This window comes from Drosophila nasuta, chromosome X, assembly GCF_023558535.2.
Source record: "Drosophila nasuta strain 15112-1781.00 chromosome X, ASM2355853v1, whole genome shotgun sequence".
NCBI classification, from domain to species: Eukaryota; Metazoa; Arthropoda; class Insecta; order Diptera; family Drosophilidae; genus Drosophila; species Drosophila nasuta.
Genome location: NC_083459.1, coordinates 32,017,599 through 32,036,722, shown reverse-complemented (window position 1 = coordinate 32,036,722; position 19,124 = coordinate 32,017,599). Strand labels below are relative to the sequence as shown.

The 19,124-nt window shown below is 38.6% G+C and overlaps 2 protein-coding genes across 5 annotated transcripts; one reads left to right on the top strand and one right to left on the bottom strand.

Annotated features, from left to right (window-relative positions):
* Positions 1–661: 661 nt before the first annotated feature.
* Positions 662–11,624, top strand: LOC132797364 (homeobox protein extradenticle). 2 transcript variants are annotated; one of them, XM_060809087.1, is made up of 6 exons: positions 662–784; positions 1,027–1,106; positions 2,982–3,302; positions 9,222–9,540; positions 9,602–9,860; positions 9,943–11,624. In XM_060809087.1, exons 3-6 carry the CDS (start codon positions 3,044–3,046, stop codon positions 10,228–10,230), a joined length of 1,125 nt encoding a protein of 374 aa, XP_060665070.1. In that variant the 5' UTR covers positions 662–784; positions 1,027–1,106; positions 2,982–3,043; the 3' UTR covers positions 10,231–11,624. The 2 variants fall into 2 exon arrangements, with proteins under 2 accessions (XP_060665070.1, XP_060665069.1); XM_060809086.1 differs by lacking the exon at positions 662–784 and having other exon boundaries at positions 953–1,106.
* A 989-nt stretch (positions 11,625–12,613) lies between these two features.
* Positions 12,614–18,644, bottom strand: LOC132795784 (zinc finger FYVE domain-containing protein 1-like). 3 transcript variants are annotated; one of them, XM_060806671.1, is made up of 8 exons: positions 18,259–18,644; positions 16,650–17,078; positions 16,387–16,588; positions 15,487–16,096; positions 15,216–15,414; positions 14,826–15,018; positions 13,768–13,932; positions 12,614–13,707 (listed from the first exon to the last, which is right to left on the bottom strand). In XM_060806671.1, exons 1-8 carry the CDS (start codon positions 18,322–18,324, stop codon positions 13,094–13,096), a joined length of 2,478 nt encoding a protein of 825 aa, XP_060662654.1. In that variant the 5' UTR covers positions 18,325–18,644; the 3' UTR covers positions 12,614–13,093. The 3 variants fall into 3 exon arrangements, with proteins under 3 accessions (XP_060662654.1, XP_060662656.1, XP_060662655.1); XM_060806673.1 differs by having other exon boundaries at positions 13,768–13,875; positions 18,259–18,642; XM_060806672.1 differs by lacking the exon at positions 18,259–18,644 and adding an exon at positions 17,167–17,657.
* Between the last annotated feature and the right edge of the window lie 480 nt (positions 18,645–19,124).

The following is a 19,124-nucleotide window of genomic DNA, read 5'->3' as shown; positions in this document are numbered from 1 at the left end:
CCGGTTAAAATTACATCGTCCAATTGACAATATGTTTGCATGTATTGATCGTTTTCTGTATTTTCTATTGTATTTAACAAATTTGTTAAAAAAATATTGATGTTAATAATATTTTTGAAATATGCGCTTCTCCACCGACATACAATGCTCAACGAGCAGCGTAAGTGCAAGCCCGTAACGTAATACAATACGCGTACGTAATGGCAAATAACAACCCTGACACAAACACCAGTGTGACCGCTAAATTCAAGAACATCGATAAAAGCGAGCAATGAAAATTTTCTACATAGCGTCTATATTTAATAAAAAAATATAATAGTTTTTACTAGGAATATCTAGATTTTTTAAAATAACTCGATTTGTAAGCGCATGTTAGACGAATATAATTTTATCATTGCAATTGTTTCCAAGTTAAAATAATCGGAACCGTATTTGAAGTAATTTTGATATTACGCTGGCTATGTCATATAAATGTATATGTTATTAAATACAGGCTCTTCTTCCAATTAATAGTTCTCTCTTTAATTAAATATTTTATATGATTCATAACATAGATATTTTAACTCCGATATTTCTTAAAGAAATCGATACTAAACATTTCAACAATAAAAGCATCGATACATCGATAGCGCCAGCGATGATTCTCCATCTCTAATATAAGATACATTTTTGTCAGCAGCAGATTTTTTTTGGTGGTAAATAATTTTCGTTGATTTATTTATGGTGCAATATTAATGTCAACAACAAACTAAACGTAATTACAGGTGTTGTGCCTGCTAAAAGTGTGAGTCAATGCAATTAACAACAATGCAAGCCAACAAGCCAGTTAACTTGATTTGAAATAGAAAATTGTGTATCACGAAAAAAAAGTGGCGACGTTGTGTGCTGCTTATGGGTGGAAGAAGAAGAGCAGCAGCGCATTGAAAAATTTACACGAAAAACGAAAATTCAGTGCTCCCAACTATACACTCCCATATTTTCATACAGCAAGTGCATTGTATTTGTTTTGCTTCAATCTAATTGCAGCTCGGCGAAAAATAACAATTTAATAACTAAATATCAACTGCGCAATATCTTTATAAAAACGTTCGTGACGTGAACAACATGTAAGTTTGGATTATTTATTGTCAAAACACAAATATACATACACAGAAACGAAAAAAAGAAAAACTGTAGCAGGCCATATAACAATGTAGCACTGTTATACGACTGTGCTACACAACAACAAGAGGAACAACTGTAGCAAAGAATTATAAAAAGCGGTTGTGATTTCCAAGAATTTTTTGTTCCAAAGTGTGCGAGTGTGTGTGTGCGTGTGTATGTATGTGTATTAAACAGGTTTTCATTCGCTTTTATTTGCGTGTGCAATGTTGTTGCTGTTTTTATTTTTGCGCAGCCTTTGATGCGCTTTGTACCTATGCAATGTATGCATATGTGTGTGTGTGTGTCGTGCAATGCATTGGGCATATTGCGCGCGTGTGTGTGTGTATGTGCGGCCGCCGCATTGAAGGTCAACGATGCTTTCTCCAGTTATTTTGGGCTGCTGTGCAAACATAATTAGGGTTTTCTTTTACTTTTTATGGCCACTTGAAAAAAGTAATTAACATTAACATTTTCGGTTCTTCATTCTCATTTTGCGCAAATGTGAATGCACTCCACACACACGCACACACACACAGCGGGAAGCAGTCAATGAGTGTGTGTCTTGCAGTTGTAGTTGTGGCGTGTGTCAGCTGCCCGCTATTTCAACCACCCACACACAATGCACAACACGCACACCGAGATAAATATACTTAACGCAAACACGCATAGTTGTAGTTTTGCATACGATGGCTGCAGGGCTGCAGCAACGCCAAGCACAGGAGCAAGGTGCGCAGCCCTAACAGGCGTCGCATTGATGACACTTTCATCGGCCCCCAAAGCTATCGACACTTGTGTTTGTTGCCATTGCTATCGATAGCTCTATTTATCTATGCATGTATCTTTGATAATAATGCAACTTAAGTGGACATCTTTTCTATAGCTTTAATTCTCTAGAGCGTACTGATAAAATGTACAGATAATCTGAGTAGATGCATTTGGTCTTCATTATAGTCTACACAACGTTGTAAGATATTTTAGTCATAGCTTAGCTTACAGTGTAAATTTGTTTTCGTCTTTATTGCAGTTGCTTTGCAATGATAAGCTTAATGTTTTTATCAAGTTCAACTAAATCGCTGATCTTGAGTACGTTGCATTTCTGCACAGATATTAAAAAAGATGTGCTATTGATATAACGATTTTAAAATCCTTTTTGACAAATTCAATTATTCAAGCGTCACGCCCCTTTTAACAGGCTGCAGCAGCCGACGGCCACGCAAAAACAAAAAGTGAGCAAAATAAACCGAAGTTTGTTTTACCTCAAGCGACCCTGCCTCCGCCCCCCTGTTGGGCAAGTGAATATCTCTTCTATTATCAGCATTCTTTGCACAGTGTGCAACGAAAGACAACATCGATGGCAAATGGCGCAGACGAAGAAGTCACAAGTACACAGTACACACACACACACACTCGCACTCACACATATGCAGAGTCGGGGATTATCTTTTGTTCGTTTCGTCGCTAGCCGAGTGAGAGATAAAATAGTAAAAGAAAACACAGTGCAAAGGCAACAAAAGCCGAAGCAACAGCGAACAACAAACGAACGAACACGAACGCAACGAACGCATCGCGTTGCCGACTGTTTGTTCAATCAGTTAGTTGGTAACGCGTTGCCGATGCGTGCGGACGTTTAGTGTGCGCATAAAATACCAAACAAACGAAACATACTAAACGAAATATTTTGAATTGCAGTTGATAGAAGAAATATCGTTATATTATTGTTGTTCACACTTCATTTTTGTTATTGTGCCTGTGTGTTTGTGCGTGAGTGTGTTGGGCGTTGAAAACAAATCGAAACAAGTTGAAACGTGTTTTTTTTTTATTGTTTGAATTGATTGCAGTGTGAAGCGTTGTTGTTGTTGTTGTCGGTGCAAGTGTTGTTACTGCTGCAATCATCATCATCATGGAGGATCGCATGATGGCCCACACCGGTGGCATGATGGCACCCCAGGGCTACGGTCTGCCTGGCCAGGACGATGGCCAAAATGCCGGCAATGAGAACGAGGTGCGCAAGCAGAAGGACATTGGAGAAATATTGCAACAGATCATGAGCATCTCGGAGCAATCGCTGGACGAGGCGCAGGCCAGGAAGCACACACTCAACTGTCATCGCATGAAGCCAGCTCTGTTCTCCGTGCTCTGCGAGATTAAAGAGAAGACCGGTAAGTCCATAAAAAACTATACTAACTATAAAAAGTGTTTCGAGTCTTTAGATAGAATAGTTCTACACTTACAACACAATTTTAAGAAACTGAAATCGAAACTTGTTCATCAAGAATTTGCATTTAGAACCCCGCCGATTGTTGCTGTATAATTTAACTAACCTATACTAAATTGAAACTGAAACCGAAACCGAAACTTGTTTAACATTTAATAACAGAAATCAGCATTCAACTTCTCTCCTCTGAAATTCCTTTATTTCGGGTTTGCCCCGTTCCTCTAGCGATTTTTTGAAATCGAGTTTTGCCTGCTGCCTTTATTTTCCCTTTATATTATATTTTTATTTTCCTTTTTCTTAGTCGTGTTGTGTTGTTTTTTTTTCTGTTTTCCTTTATATTACAACCACGCAGAGACGCAAAATGGGCAATAACAGCGCGTTTTGATTGTGGGCCAGATGTTTTGAATGGCTCCAACGCTTCTTCTCTGCTATTGCCATTGCCATTGCCTTTGCCATTGGCATTGGCCTAACCCTAAAGTACACGCGCCAGCAACCCCAACACATCTCTCTCCTTCCCAAACCCCAACCCCAAGTCCACCTCAAACCCAGAAACAAATGCGAATCAACGTACCACGTAGAACCCACCCTGCTCCTTCCATTCCATTCCCTTCCCTTCCTTTCCTCTGTTGCTCCTGTCGTCCTTTTGCCCGCTGCCCACCTAAAGAAACCCCCAATGCGCACCGTTGCGAAATTGCTTTGGGCCCAGCTTCTTTTCCATGCTCTCAACGTCTTGTCTTAGTATTGCTCCTCAGTTCTTGGTCCTTGGTCCTTGCTCCTTGGTCCTGGGAACGGGGATCTGGGCTCTAGTTACAATTTCAGTTTTCAAGTTTGGGTTTCATTTACGCTTTTTTGGGTTTGGGTTTTTTTTTTTGTTGTGTTTCGCGGGCTCTTGAATTTATCCGTTTATCTTGAAGCTGCTTTTCAGTATCAATGGCATACACTAAACACTTAGCTAGGCATTGTCTAAAACTCTGAGATGACTGATATTGCATTGACAAATTTCTATTGAAAGCAAAAAATCTTCTGGCATTTATGTGAAATAGATAGTGAGAGCTTGTGTTGTTTCCTCACTATTATTTGTCCCATCTCTAGCTAGATAGACACTCGATCTTTCTTTTAACTAGTGAGAGCTTGTGTTGTCCCCTCACTATTATTTGTCCCATCTCTAGCTAGAGATGAGCGTAGAAGATCCGTTGAGTGATGAGTCGATAGACACTCGATCTTTTGTTGTCTCCTCACTATTGTTTGTTCCATCATTACCTAGAGATGAGCGTGAATGATGAGTCAATAGACACTTCTGATGACTCGATCGTGTCTTTTAACTATGGGACAGTATCAGAACATTGCATAACTGCATGTTAAGGGACTGCTGATAGACCTTTGATTTTGATAAGCCTTTTGACAATCAGCTGACCCACGTGGAGCTTTTGCAACTGCTGTCTGCTGTCTGTAATGCGACCTAGATCCCTGCTATAATTGCTCGAGAAGCCGCACAGCGTATACAAAAAATATGATGTCTCACACACACATAGGTATCTATATAAATATGTATATTGTGGGGTTTTTTTTATCTATGCGTATGCGTGTGTACAAGGCGATAACGCTTTGGGGCAAGATATCGATGTTTTGGGGCGCCGACAAAGTAAACAAGAAGAGCACTTGACCCAAGTTAAAGTGCTTGAAAGTAGCGTGTTGAGTTGAAGGGGTTATGCGGGAGGGGGGGGCGGAGTTGATGTTGGGCTGAAGAGGAACTGCTGATGAGCGAAACGAGTATTTTAAAAATACACAACATGTGAAATGAATTGAGAATGAAATGAACAAGCGAGAAATGCGACAACACTAGCAAACCGACTATTAAATACCCTACGATTCATTTTATTAGTATTTCATTTGATATGTGTTTCTTTATGTCACTTGATGTAGTCAAAAATGTTTTAATTTCCTTTGTTAAAAAGGCGAGTTTTATGGAACTAGCATGCGGACTTTTTGATTTATTAAGTTAGTAACAAACGGTCAGACGGGCAGCAGGATGTACTTGGTGTATAACAACTTCTCTCCAATAAACGTAGTTGCAATACACTTTATTTCAAACATCAATTCTTATTACATAGATTAAAGTATAACTTGATATTTATTTCACAACATTACCTATAATAACATATATACGAAATACCAAAGAAATTTGAAGGGACTTTCAACATCCAAAATATTCCTTAAAAAAGAATCATGTCAATGTCAAATTTTTGCATTATTTCTTTGAAATTTTCATCAGAAATTTAGCTACTTACAATAGAAGTTGAAAAGGAATTTGAATATACAAAGTAATCCTTAAAATATTTTCAAATTTTCATAAGGAATTCAGCTTTTAATATAATAAAGATTTTGTTTAATAATTGTAGTTAATATTCCTTAGAAAATTTTGATATTATCCGTTCAAATTTTCATAAGATCTTTATCTATTTAAATACTAAATACTTCTTAGAAAAGAATTATTTGTGAAATTTTGGCCTTATCCCCTTCAGTTTCAAGAAATCTTTAACTGCAATTCGTGGACAGACAGAACGCAGGATGAAATATACGATACAAATTTACAAATAAACAGTTGTAAAAGGGTATTAGAGAAATTGTTTGCTACAGTTTTATGTCTCTCCACTCTTTAACATATTTTATCAGCGACTGTTGTTTGACTCTGTGTGTGTGTGTGTGTGTGTGTGTGTGTGTGTTTGCCGCGTCTTGAAATTAGTTTCTGAAATGCGCAAACCTGTTCGACAGGCATGCAAATGGTTGTGCTTCAGTTTGTGTGTAAGTGTGTGTATATAGTATGTATAATATTGTATCTGACTCAACCGGCAACAGTTCGCGACATGTTTATTACACAAAACGCGCCGCCTTCCCGATCCGACCCGACCAAAAATACAAAAGCTCCTCGCCCCTCCTCTCATAATCCTCCTTCCATTTGCCGTTGCCTCCTTTTTCGTCTGCGTGTCTCTTCTTCACCATTTTCCGTATGCCCCATTCAAATTTACGAGCTGGAAATGCCATTTAAGGCAAAGTCCTTGTCCTCATCCTCATCCCCATCCCCGCTTCAGTATCAGTCTCAGACTAAGCATTGTCCTATGTATCTACTATCATTGTTGCTGCTGCTCCGGCTGCTGTTACCGCTTTTAAATGCTTCATTAGATACGCAAATGATGCTTTAGCCTCAGCCTGAGCCTGAGCTCCCTACCAATATCCCTGATTCCCCTGACTGCCGCCGCCTTCCTCTCTACAATTTGCTCTAAACAAAAGGGTTGTAGACTTGGGCTTGGTGTCTTCTTCAAATTGCAACTGTTTGTAATTCACATTCGACAGATCTTGCTACCCATATTTGTTTACTGCAATACCCTGTAAAGTGGAGGCAATAAAGGAAGAAATATTAAGAAAAGTACAGGGAATAAATAGGCAAACTAATCATTTAAAATTTGAGTTTTCCTCTTAAAATTTACATTAGGAATTAAAGAAACTATTTAGGATTAAAAGCAATAAAAGACTGTAAAGTGGAGACAATGAAAAAATAAAAATAAATATAATTTAAGAGTGTTTTAAGCGAAAGTACAGGAAATGGATGTTCCATTTAAAATAGATTATCTTAAAAATTAATTAAGGAATTAAAGAATCCATTTAGGATAAAAGACAATGAAATCCTGTAAAGTGGAGACAATGAATGAAGAAATATAAATATAATTCACAATTTCTTAAACTTCGAGATTTAAATAAAACTATAAGGAATAAATAGCTGGAAGTTCCATTTCAAATTTAGTTTTCCTTAACAATTAATTTAGAAATAAAAGAAACTATTTAGGATTAAAGACAAGTTAAATAGGCAATCTTTTCTATTATTAGTGAAGTATTAGAAGAAATATTTATATTTCCCTTTCTAACTTTAAAATGGTTATCCCTATTTATACCCTATTCATTATAGGGTATTTTAAGCTATTCCCTACTTGACTATTCTGTGCTTAGCCTAAGGTATCATCAACTTGAGCTTGCTTTAAAATGTTTATGGATTGATTTCTCGATAGATAGCAACTACTTTGAAGACCCAACTCTTGTGACCAGCCACGCCTATGTCTCACTCCCACCCCCTTCCCACACTCCTTCCACTCTCTCTCCCCCTTAAATGTGTTTGCAAAACTTTGGCAATATTCTGGCTAACCTTAACCAAATAAAGCAACCACCGATGTCACGACGCAGCAGTCACACAATTTCCCTCTCTCTCTCTCTCTCTCTCTCTCTCTCTCTATCTCCACACTGTGTATCCTTCTAGCATCCATCCTCCATTCCCCCTCTTCCCAACTGTCGCCATTGGCGCAACGTGTTCCAGTTAAGCTCAAGCTCAAGCTCAAGAGCAGCAAAGTTTAATACAGACTTTAATTGCAGACGACAGAAATGTTAATGTGACACTGTTAATGTTAATTTATGTCTGAACACCTTTAGTTCGCTGTAAATGAGCTGTTAGCATCCAAGTAAAGGAATTAATTCTTATTTTTACACAAAATATTAGTTCACATTAAGCATTTAATATGGAATGAGATAAACAAGTAATGAAAAGAAATAACAAATAAATTTATGAGCTAAACTTTTGAAAAGAAGAAATAGATATACAAAATAAATATTAAAATGTGATAAAAATAGGCTTTAGACTTAAGTATTTTCATATTTAAGATAATTAAACTAGAAAAATATGAATATACCAACAAAATAGTCCGCAATAATAGTAATGTCATTAATAAATTACTCGAATTTGCTGTAAGAGTTTTAAAAGCACATTAAAGCTGAAAAGCTCTTTGCAAGCGTTACACACTATGCACATTATATGCCTCTCGCTCTAACTAATGGCATTTAATGTAGTTTCATTAGGCTAATCTAATATTCCATTGTCGCTTTCATAGCCAACTTTGGCTATGAGTTTTATCAGTTTGCAGTCCGACAGCATTAAAACAAGCCAAGTAGCGTGTGAGAGAGACAGAGTCATGTATTATTCAAAGGCAGCCTTGCAGTTGAGCTTAACTGTAGTTGTCGAGGGGCGTGAGAACGAGAAGGAAAAGAAGAGCACAAGGAAGTTTGGCTTTAGATTTCATTACTCGAGTTAGACTCTTGCTGGTTGCACCAAACACACACACACACACACACACACACACACACACAGAGAGAGCGACGCACACACATACATAATAGATGGAAGACAACGGGACCATTGTTGTTGGAACGCTGTCGAAATGCTGATGAGCTTTTGCGTGCGAAAAAGTGGAAGATGTGTGGTGGGTGAGGGGGAGGGAGGGGAGTCAATTGTTGGCATTCGCGAAATGTTTGCTACTTCTTCGACTAACTCCTTGGCAACGTGATTAAGATTCAGGAAGAGCAGCAGCAACAGCAACTGGCAACTGGCGCAAAATCTAATTCATGCATAGCCATGACTTGCAAATAATAGAAGAAGCCAAAAACAAAACAAACAAGAACACACACACACACACACGTACACGCATTTCCCTAGACAATAAGGCAGCTTTGTCCATGTGTTTGTGGTGATGTTGGTGCTGCTGCTTCTTCTTCTTCTTCATCTTCTACTTGTTCGACAGCGACGCATAATAAAATTTTATGCGTTCTCTCTTACACACACACAGACATCCTTAGTAGAGACAATGCAATAAGCTTTTGTGAGTGTGTGTGTGCGTGTGGGGGGACAACACTGTTTTCTTAGCTACGTGCAAGTAGTTTTATTTTGCACAAGGGGGGTGGCAACACTGTCCGCCTCCTGGATGCCATTTGCAATTTTCTTCAAGCTTGAAATTTTAAAATGTGTTTTGTTTTGTTTTGCTTGCAGTGCTGTCGATTCGCAACACGCAAGAGGAGGAGCCCCCAGATCCGCAATTGATGCGCCTGGATAACATGCTGATTGCCGAGGGCGTGGCCGGTCCCGAAAAGGGCGGCGGTGGCGCTGCAGCCGCCTCAGCAGCGGCAGCCAGCCAGGGCGGTTCACTGTCTATCGATGGTGCCGATAACGCAATCGAGCATTCGGATTATCGCGCCAAATTGGCACAGATCCGTCAGATCTATCACCAGGAGCTGGAGAAATATGAGCAGGCTTGCAACGAGTTCACCACACACGTCATGAACTTGCTGCGCGAGCAGAGTCGCACCAGGTAAATAAATCGATAACAATAAATTCATTCAAATCGGTAATTTTTCTTCTTGCTTTTGCAGACCCATTACACCCAAAGAGATTGAGCGCATGGTGCAGATCATACACAAGAAATTCAGTTCGATTCAAATGCAACTGAAGCAATCGACCTGCGAGGCGGTTATGATCCTTCGCTCACGTTTCCTTGACGCCCGTCGCAAGCGTCGCAATTTCAGCAAGCAGGCATCCGAAATCCTTAACGAGTATTTCTATAGTCATCTGAGCAATCCGTATCCATCCGAAGAGGCCAAGGAGGAGTTGGCGCGCAAATGCGGCATAACAGTGAGCAAAATTGCATTTTTGCATTGTAACGCAATTTGCATTTCATTTCATTTTCCTTCCTTCCTTGCATCATCATTATTAGGTTTCGCAAGTATCGAATTGGTTTGGCAACAAGCGCATTCGCTACAAGAAGAACATCGGCAAGGCCCAGGAGGAGGCCAATCTGTATGCGGCCAAGAAGGCAGCCGGCGCCTCGCCATATTCGATGGCCGGTCCGCCAAGTGGCACCACAACGCCAATGATGTCGCCCGCACCGCCACAGGATTCAATGGGTTATCCCATGGGCTCCGGTGGCTATGATCAACAGCAGCCGTATGACAATAGCATGGGCGGCTATGATCCCAATTTGCATCAGGATCTTAGCCCTTGAGGATAGGCTTGCCAAAGCTAACAAACATTTGCATAACTTTCTGTTTGTGTGTCTGTGTGTGTATGTGTGTGTGTGTGCGTAATCATTAATAGAAATCATTTTTTTTTTTATGTTTTCCCCCCCAAAAAACTCTTCAAACATACATATTACATTATGTATAACAGTCGATCGACTGTCTGTGTGTGTGTGTGTGTGTGTATGTCGAGTGTGTGTGTGTGTGTGCATGTATGTAACATACAATCAATTATGTATACGATTATGTCTTAATTAGTATTATGTACTGAAAATCAACTTAACGAAACTCACACACACACACACACATACACATAGTGCCAGAGCTTTGTAAATTCAGTTCCCACACACACACACATACATACGTAACATATACATATAATATACATACATAATAAAATACATAATAAAAACAAATTTGTATTTTTTTTTTTGCTAAACAAATTGTGTAATTTTTGGTGTTTATTTTTTTTTTTAACAATAATTATTATTCATTTAGCTTTTTGTGTGTGCTAAGATTAAGTAACTAAAGTTTTTGTATTATTTCTAAGCCTCCCCTTTTTCCTTCCTCGTTTGCCGCCCCCACGAAGGCCATGAAAATAATAATATAAAAAGAAAATTAATGAGAAATATGATTACAAACAAGAAAAAAAAAGGAAAAACCACAAAAAAAATATATAAAACGAATCAATTTTTTTAGCTTTTTGCGCTCTAACGTTAATTGTGAACCTCAAATACGTAACAAATCACAACTAATGAAAACTATTATAAAAAAAATAATGAAAACGAAAACTTTCGACTTAGGCATTAGTTTAAATAGTTTATATATTTTTTTCGTAGTCTTTAAGCCGCTAAAAACTAACTAGACGTTGGAGCAGAACGTAAACAATTGTATACTAAAATTAAATTTACAAACAACAACAACACAATGTATACTAAAAATTAAATACGAAGAAGAGCAACTCTATATATAAATATATATATATATACAAAAACAAATACGTATACTTCACACGATTTGCGATTCAAGAAAATTTGTATACCTTCGCTTAAGAAGAACAAGAACAAATGTATACTAGTACGAAACTCCCATTTATCATAAATATATATATATATACAAAAACAAAAAAAGAAAAGAAAATACCATACCAATTGTATACCAGCAAACAAAACTGTTATACGCTGCCGTATAACAGTCGATACGTTAACGTAAAAGAGCAAAAACAACAAAGTATTACGAATAACATTAACGAAAACACGGAAACGAACAACTTTTTATTAAATATTTATGGCAAATTAAACTTAAAACAAACACACAAAAAAATGAAAAAACAATTTAACAAAAACAAAAGCATGTATACGATGTAAATCCAATTTAACAATTGTTTGTTTCTCTGTTTTTCATATATATATTTTTTTTCTCTTATATATATTTGTTCACTTTGTTTTGGTATATATAAATACTAAAATAATGATTTATAAATGCAATATAATTTACAACATAAAAAATAATTAGAATCGCAAAAGAAAAACGAAAAGAAATGAAAAACAAAATATAATTAACTTCCTTCCTCCTAGTATTCGATGGAAAAAGTATTGTACTAACGCATAATTGTCAGCCAACTGTTAAACCACAACAGATCTGAATATATATAGTATATATATACATGAATATATATGTATATACACGTACATATATACATAAATCTATATATGGGTATAAACTATAATTATTTTAAAGTAATACGAAAACAAAACAATGCTATATTATAATTAAATAAACAACAACAAAATTGTGGCAAATAAAATTGCGTATTTTCTTTTTTTTTAAATATATGTATGATGAATTATTTGTTTCAGAATTTGCATATGTGGAAATATTCTTATCTTTGGCTGACAATCTGGTATATTTTGCACTGTATGGTATATTTTAAATGTTGGACTATATCAATATACCAAATATAACTTTTGGCATATCCTAACGGTATGTTAATTTGGTGTATTTTTGACTAATTTGGTTGGCCATCTGGTATATTTTTCACTTTATGGTATAAATCAAATGTAGTGTTATGTCAATATACCAAATATAGCCTTTCAGTATTTTGGTATATTTTAGACTAATTTGGTTGGTTATCTGGTATATTTTTCACTTTATGGTATAATTCAAATGTCGTGTTATGTCAATATACCAAACATAGTCTTTCACTATTTTTGTGGTATATAAATTCGGTATATTTAAAAATTAATACCCCTCTACTTTGCATTAAAAATAGGTATGGGTTTTTTAATATATTTAGATCTTCTTCTTTAATATAATAATATATTACTATTAAGATACCCTTTCCTTTTAGAAAAAAAGTTGATTATTCGAGGTTTTTTGGTTTCAATTTATTGGACTTGTTCAATTCAAACAATTACACTAAGTGACTTTCAAGATCAGGCAAAAATATAAGTATATGTATAGGTACAAAAAAAAAGAAAACAAAAGATCAAGTAAGAAATGTTGAGGATTAAGAGATGCAGGTAATATTTGAATACAGAGTATAGAATAAAGATATACATAGAGATATAACTAGTGTTTTTAAATGTATGTACAGGCAAAGGTGATAATCAGAGCTATATGCCTTGGTTGTAGATTTTAGTACTGTGATCTCGTGCATATAGACAACTGATGTATCAGAACATATAGTATCACATTGTACGATTCTTCGATTTGTTGAGCAGCAGCTTAAGCTTAGGAGAAAGCCGGCGGCAATCGTTGTTGTCGTTTGCTGTTTGCTGTTTGCTAATGCCTGCCTGGGCATTTGCTCCAGATTGTTGTGACATCGTTGCTGCCCCATTGGGCCGCGTCTCATTCGGTCTTGGCCTTGGCATCATCGCTGGCATTGCAATTGCCATTGCCATTTCCATTGCCAACAGCATTCCCATTGCCATTGCGATAATCTTGCTGACAGCTCGCATTGCTGCTGCTGCTGCGACGTCGCTGATGCTGCTGCAGTTGATGCTGCTGCTGCTGTTGTTGTTGATCTCTCTCTGTTATGGAATCATCGCCATTGATGGCATCCGAGATGGCGCTAGAGATGCTGTTGCGACTGCCGTTGCTCGACGATGAGTGCGGCACACAGGCACAAGAATCACAGACACGCACCTCCGTTTGCCAGCCACGTTCCGGCACCGGCATCCGGTTCTTGGAGCAGTCGCTGCACACAGCCTGACCGCAACGGCGGCAATGATGACGCCGGCATTCACCCGGCACATACGGACCTCCTCCTCCTCCTCCATTCACAGCCAAAGGCGCATTGCGTTCCTTTTGGCTTTTGAGCGCTGACTGTGCTGCGCTGGGCTTGGTATGCTGACCCAGTTCCAGTTCCTCGGCGCTGCCAAAGATCGATTTGCAAATGAAGCAGCTGGGCGACTCGGCATCTGGCACCCAATACGATGGACGTGCGCTGTCCTTGATCATCTCTGTGTATGGAAGAAAGATGTAAGTTTGTGTGAATTGAAATCGGATAAAGTGTGACTTACCTTTGGGATAGTCGATGGCAACGGCGGCCACGCTGCTGATCGTGTTGTAGATGGTCTCGCCGTATTTGCGCACCAGGATATCGCCCTCATCGTTGCTTGGCTTCGATCCTGTGCATGCGACAACAGACAGATGGGAATTGCAATAAGTAAAGTCAGCTTCAGCTGCTGTGTAACAAACGAAGAAACGTTGTGACAAACAACAACACCAAAGGCAGACAGACAACAGCAATAGAAACAGAAAGAGACATGTGAAGGCAGACAAAGAAAGAGAGAGGAACAAAGCCTGTGCAAGCAGAGCGAGATAGATAGACTGAAGTGTGATGATGAAAGAGATATTGAATCCAACTAATGTCTAAGCTAAACAAGAATATACTTTTATTAACAAATTCTAAAATTATGAATCATTCGGAAATTCCATTTGTAGACCCTTAACTTGTTACAAATGTGAAAAAGAGTCTACCAAGTTTGTCAAAATTTAAAAGAGCAAAGTAAATATAGAAGTAGCAAAAGGTGAAAATGGAAATTAAACTCAACAGTAAATAAGAATTAATTAGAAGAATGAAAAATACGAATTTGTAGACCCTTTACATCTTAAAGAGATGAAAAAGGGTCTATGAAAGTCTATACAGTTGAAATTAGTGAAATTTATGTAAAATATAGTTGTAGATAATGTTGTAGATAGTTTTGGTAAAAGTGAAAAAGGGTCTATTAAGTTTATCGAAATTTAAAAAAGCAATTACTTTCAAGTAAATACAATACAGAAAAAGCAAACGTGAAAATTGAAATTAAAAATTATTTAGAAGAATACGAATTTTTAGACCTTTTTCATAAACAATTGAAAAAGGTCTATAAAGTTTGTAATAAGTAGTTGCAATTACAATAAATAAACTATAAAAAGTCAATGTACATATGTACAGAAGGAATTCAAGAAAACGATAGTAAAGTTGAAGACCCTTAACTTTTGGTGAAACTGAAAAAGGGTTTTTATAAACGAGAACTTCAATTGAACTACAATTGACACAAGCAAGAAGTGATGAAGGATGTGCGCTGTTTCTTACCCGGCGTTGCATCCGATTTGCGCTGCAACTGTTGGTGGCAATCGTTGCAGACACGCACTGGCTGAAGCCAGCCACGAGCTGGGACAGGCAACTTGTGTTGGCTGCACGTATGACAGAATCCCTCGCCACAGCCACGACAATGGTGCTTCGGCATGCCAGTCTTTTCAAAGTTGCGCTTGCAAGCGTGGCACAGCTGTAAGAATGAGGAATACGATTAAATTGACAGTAAATAAAGCATAATAATAATTATGGGAATAGTGATAGGAGAAAGATCAAAGTTTAAATACAAGTGGAGATAGAAATATGAAATAGGAATAGTATAAAAATACAGTCAAAATGTTGCCAAAGTCGAGCTGAATGAGAACTCCGCGTAGTCTAAGAACTACTCACAATGATCTCCTGATTGGGCCGCCAATAGCTGGGCGCCACTTTGTCGGCGAGCAGATCGCTGAAGGCCTTCGCCCAGGGCCCTGAAATGTTTGTGAATGCCTCGCTGAGACTGTTGACGCTATCGAGCACCATCTGAGCCGAATGTGCGTTTGCACGCTGCGCCGCATTGCCGCCCTTCCACACATGCACCACTTGCACGCTGTCAAAGAGAGAGAGAGAGAGAACATTTAATTAACCATCGAATGAAAATGAATTGAAATAGCAGACTTACTGCACCACCGAAACCTCGGGTGATCGGTTGCCATACCAATACTGGCGAGCACGATAGATTTCACCGCAATAGGGACACTCGATGACATCGCCCTTCCACATGTATTTGGCCCAACCGGACCACGCGGTGTCCGTTTGCGATTGCGCCCGTATGCTGACGACAATCTCTTTGCCATTGTTGTAGCAGGCCTTGCAGAGATACAGCTTGTTTTCATACTGATGCTGATAGTTGCAGTGCTGTGTATTGAAATGCGGCTCACCATCGCTCACATGGCCCATGGAGCGTTGACAGCGACGACTGCACGATTCGCAGTGGGCGCCACATGTGAAATACTGCTCGGGAAACGGATTGATTGCCTTCTCAATGATCTCGCCGGCAAATTTCTGATTCAACAACTTCATCGCCTTGAACACCACCGACGGTTGTCGCGGCGAACGCACGGCGGTATTCTCAATCTCCAGACGCAGTGCATCGCTGATCTTTTGGAAATTCGTCGACTTTTTCGCATCGGTCTGAATGCCCACATAGCGCAATGAGCTGAATGCATTCGTCTCGTAATTCAAGCGCGCAAAACTATTTCGCAACTTATCCTCGGCGCTCTCCTCCACAGCTAAAAGAAGAATTTAAAGTGAATTTCGAATTTGGAGCTGCGTTTCAGTGTAAAGAATGTTGCTAGCAAATTTCATATCCCTAGCTCCTCTAGTTTCTGAGATATAGATGATAATGTGAACGGTCAGACAGACAGACAGACGGATTCATATAAGATAATGTCAACGGGCAGACAGACAGACGGATTCATAGTATTTCATTAATATCTTGTAGATTAGGAAGAACGATTGACCCTAAGCTCAAATACCCTTCTACCCAACGATTGCTCGGTTTTAATAAGTATCTACGTACTGCTCTCGAGTGGTTTGGTGTAGTGCGTCTCGTGGAAAATGATCACAGCGGGTCCCAGAGTGCTGCCATTGCCCATGGACTGCAGCGCTTGGGTGAAATGCAAGCAGAATGCCTTCGATGCGGTGCCCAGGAATTCATACATATCGCTATGCAAGCGTTCCGAGCGTGTGCGATAAATAACAATGTCCGATATCGCGAGTATCTGCAAGAAAGTTTAGAGTAGATCGATTTATCGATTACACTTGCAACTTATCGCCACTCACCTTGAGCAGCATACGCATGCGTTTATTGCTTTTGGCCGTGGTCCCCAGCAGCCCCTCAGTGTCCAGACAGAGGACGCCCTGCTCCCGCTGCATGGCCGCATAGACGCCAATGGTGCAGGAGCTTTGCTCGGTGGAGGTGCGAAATACGGGCTCGCCATCGAAAAATACTTGATTCATTGTATGCGATTTGCCATCGCCAGTGTTGCCAAATATTGAGATCACTTTGATTTTGTCCATTTCCTGGCATTTCAGTTTCTTGCAGAAAAGCTCCGGTGTGGCAATCTGTAGATTTTCATCGGCATCGAGGAATAGAAATCCTCGATTGCCGCTGCCATTTGCATTGTCTATCGAATCGTATTCGTTTGTGTTGATAAACGGTATCGATTTGAATTCGGCATCGTTAATCACATCGGGTCGCAGTGCCTCGTCCTGTATGAAGAGAGCAAAAGAGAAAAGAAAGAGAGAGAAACGAAGTGTCAACTGTTAATTAACAGGCGTTTAATTGCAGTGTTCGTACCTCTGTTATGGACACTAAAAATGCCATCACTTAACAAGAACAACAACTGAAAGCGGCCGCATTAATAGCAGCAGCAATAAAAACTGAATTTACAGGTGCCGTTGGCCCACCAGCAGCAGCTGCGCTGGCGGCTGAACGCAGATTTGTTTTTTTTCTGTTATTTTGTATTTTGTTGTGAGTCAACGTATTGCTGCTGCTGGCTAGAGTTGCTGCTCAAATAAGTGACGACGCAATTTAAAAAAAACGTCTGGTATTTCTTTTGTTATTGCTTGCTGAATATCTCTGCATGTAGTGTGTGTGCATGTGTATGAGTTGTGTGTATGTGTGTGTAACAGCGCTGCTCTAAACGTCATTCACTTAACAGCCCATTAACAGTTTGCATTCTGCCATCAATAACATTTTAACGCTTATTCTTGTGCTTTCGCCTTGTTACTGTCTTTGCTTATGACAACAGCTAGCATGTTATATTTTAGTTTTTCATTAAAAATCATATATTATAAGCAAATAGTTTTGCTTATCAAATGCTTATCACTGAAAACTCACACAAGAGCTGCAGTACATTTATTTGTTTTTAATTCAATTTCGCCATAAGACAACAACATGTGAGTGAGCGAGATGGCAAATGGATCAAAGGCAAAGTCAAATTCAAGCGTAGCTTCTCTGTCACTGTTGTTATTGTTGTTGCTGTTCAAGTGGAATTGGAATTGGAATTGCTTTTGTTTTGCTACAATTTGAAACTAGTGTTTACTTGTTTACATTTTCATTGCTTGCCGTGCCCCTTTTCGTATGTAAAGTGCGTCGCAGCTGTTTTTGGGGCTGGGCTTTAAGCTAGTAGTTAATCTTGATACGCCAGAAGCCTTGTTGTAATACATACACTTGTGTATGTTTGTGGGTGTGGGTGCGTGTATGTGTGTGTATGAGTGTATGTGTGTGTGTATGAGTGTGTGTTTGTTTTTATCAACGTGCGATTGTCATGGAACAATCATGAAATAACAATGCGCAATAGGTTTTGTTGGTGCTTTTTGACCAAACAACTTTTGAACATATGATTTTTTGTTGTTGCCGCTGCATGACCTCGGTCTCTCATCTTACCTGGAAATAGGGTAGCGGCTGCATTATTGGCGATTGAATTTTGTTTGTCGTATCCAAATTAATCATATTGACAATCGTTACGTCGCCGTTGTTACGTTTTTCTACAGCAGCTGCAGCAACCTGCAGCCAATTATGGACTTTTTTGTTGGTCGATGGTCGCTGGCTACCCACCACAGTGCACCAAATAAATATGTATGTAGCTGCTCTGCTCTCCTCTCTATATCTCACTCTCTGCTGTCGTTCGTTGTTCTACTTGTTTATTGCATTTATCCACTTTGGCTTACATTTAACTAAATTTACGCGCACGTTTCAGCACTCATCGCAATAGTACAAAAAAAAAAAACTAAAAACGCGCACGCATTGTCAAAAATATTATCATTTATTTTAGTCAGCAGCAAGTTACCGTAAGTAGTATTTTGAAATGTACTTTTTAAAGCCAAAAATATACTACATGCATCTTTCGCACCATCGTCAACTGGTCACATTATTAGACATGCAGTAGTTTTTGAAAACTGCAGTTTGTTTCGTTGAATTAGTTTTTTTAATAAATAACAAAAAAAACAGATTACTCATTTTTTAGAGCAATATAATGTTTTTTTTTTTCGCACTGATCGGATTATTACCAAACTTGTATTATATCCGCAATGTGGCAAATAGGAATATAAGAAGTAACGGCTTTTTCATGTAACACAAATTCCGATACAAGTTCAAACACACTGAACCATGCATTATGAAGCTTATCGATATGCAACGACAACAATATTGCAACCGTTTGTTTATACTTTTGGGGGAACTTGACCGACAATTTCACTTTCAATTCGTTTTATTTGTTATATCTGTCTTTATTTTTAATTGGACGCATATTG

What these genes read in the sequence shown, in the direction of transcription:
- LOC132795784 (XM_060806671.1), bottom strand. Translation starts at nt 18,324, where the DNA reads ATGATTAATTTGGATACGACAAACAAAATTCAATCGCCAATAATGCAG. An exon ending in AGCCGCTACCCTATTTCCAG is followed by an intron (nt 17,079 to 18,258) that starts GTAAGATGAGAG and finishes CTCTTCATACAG; the next exon opens with GACGAGGCACTGCGACCCGA. An exon ending in TGCCATCGACTATCCCAAAG is followed by an intron (nt 13,708 to 13,767) that starts GTAAGTCACACT and finishes TTCCATACACAG; the next exon opens with AGATGATCAAGGACAGCGCA.
- LOC132797364 (XM_060809087.1), top strand. Translation starts at nt 3,044, where the DNA reads ATGGAGGATCGCATGATGGCCCACACCGGTGGCATGATGGCACCCCAG. An exon ending in CGAGATTAAAGAGAAGACCG is followed by an intron (nt 3,303 to 9,221) that starts GTAAGTCCATAA and finishes TTTTGCTTGCAG; the next exon opens with TGCTGTCGATTCGCAACACG. An exon ending in CGCGCAAATGCGGCATAACA is followed by an intron (nt 9,861 to 9,942) that starts GTGAGCAAAATT and finishes CATCATTATTAG; the next exon opens with GTTTCGCAAGTATCGAATTG.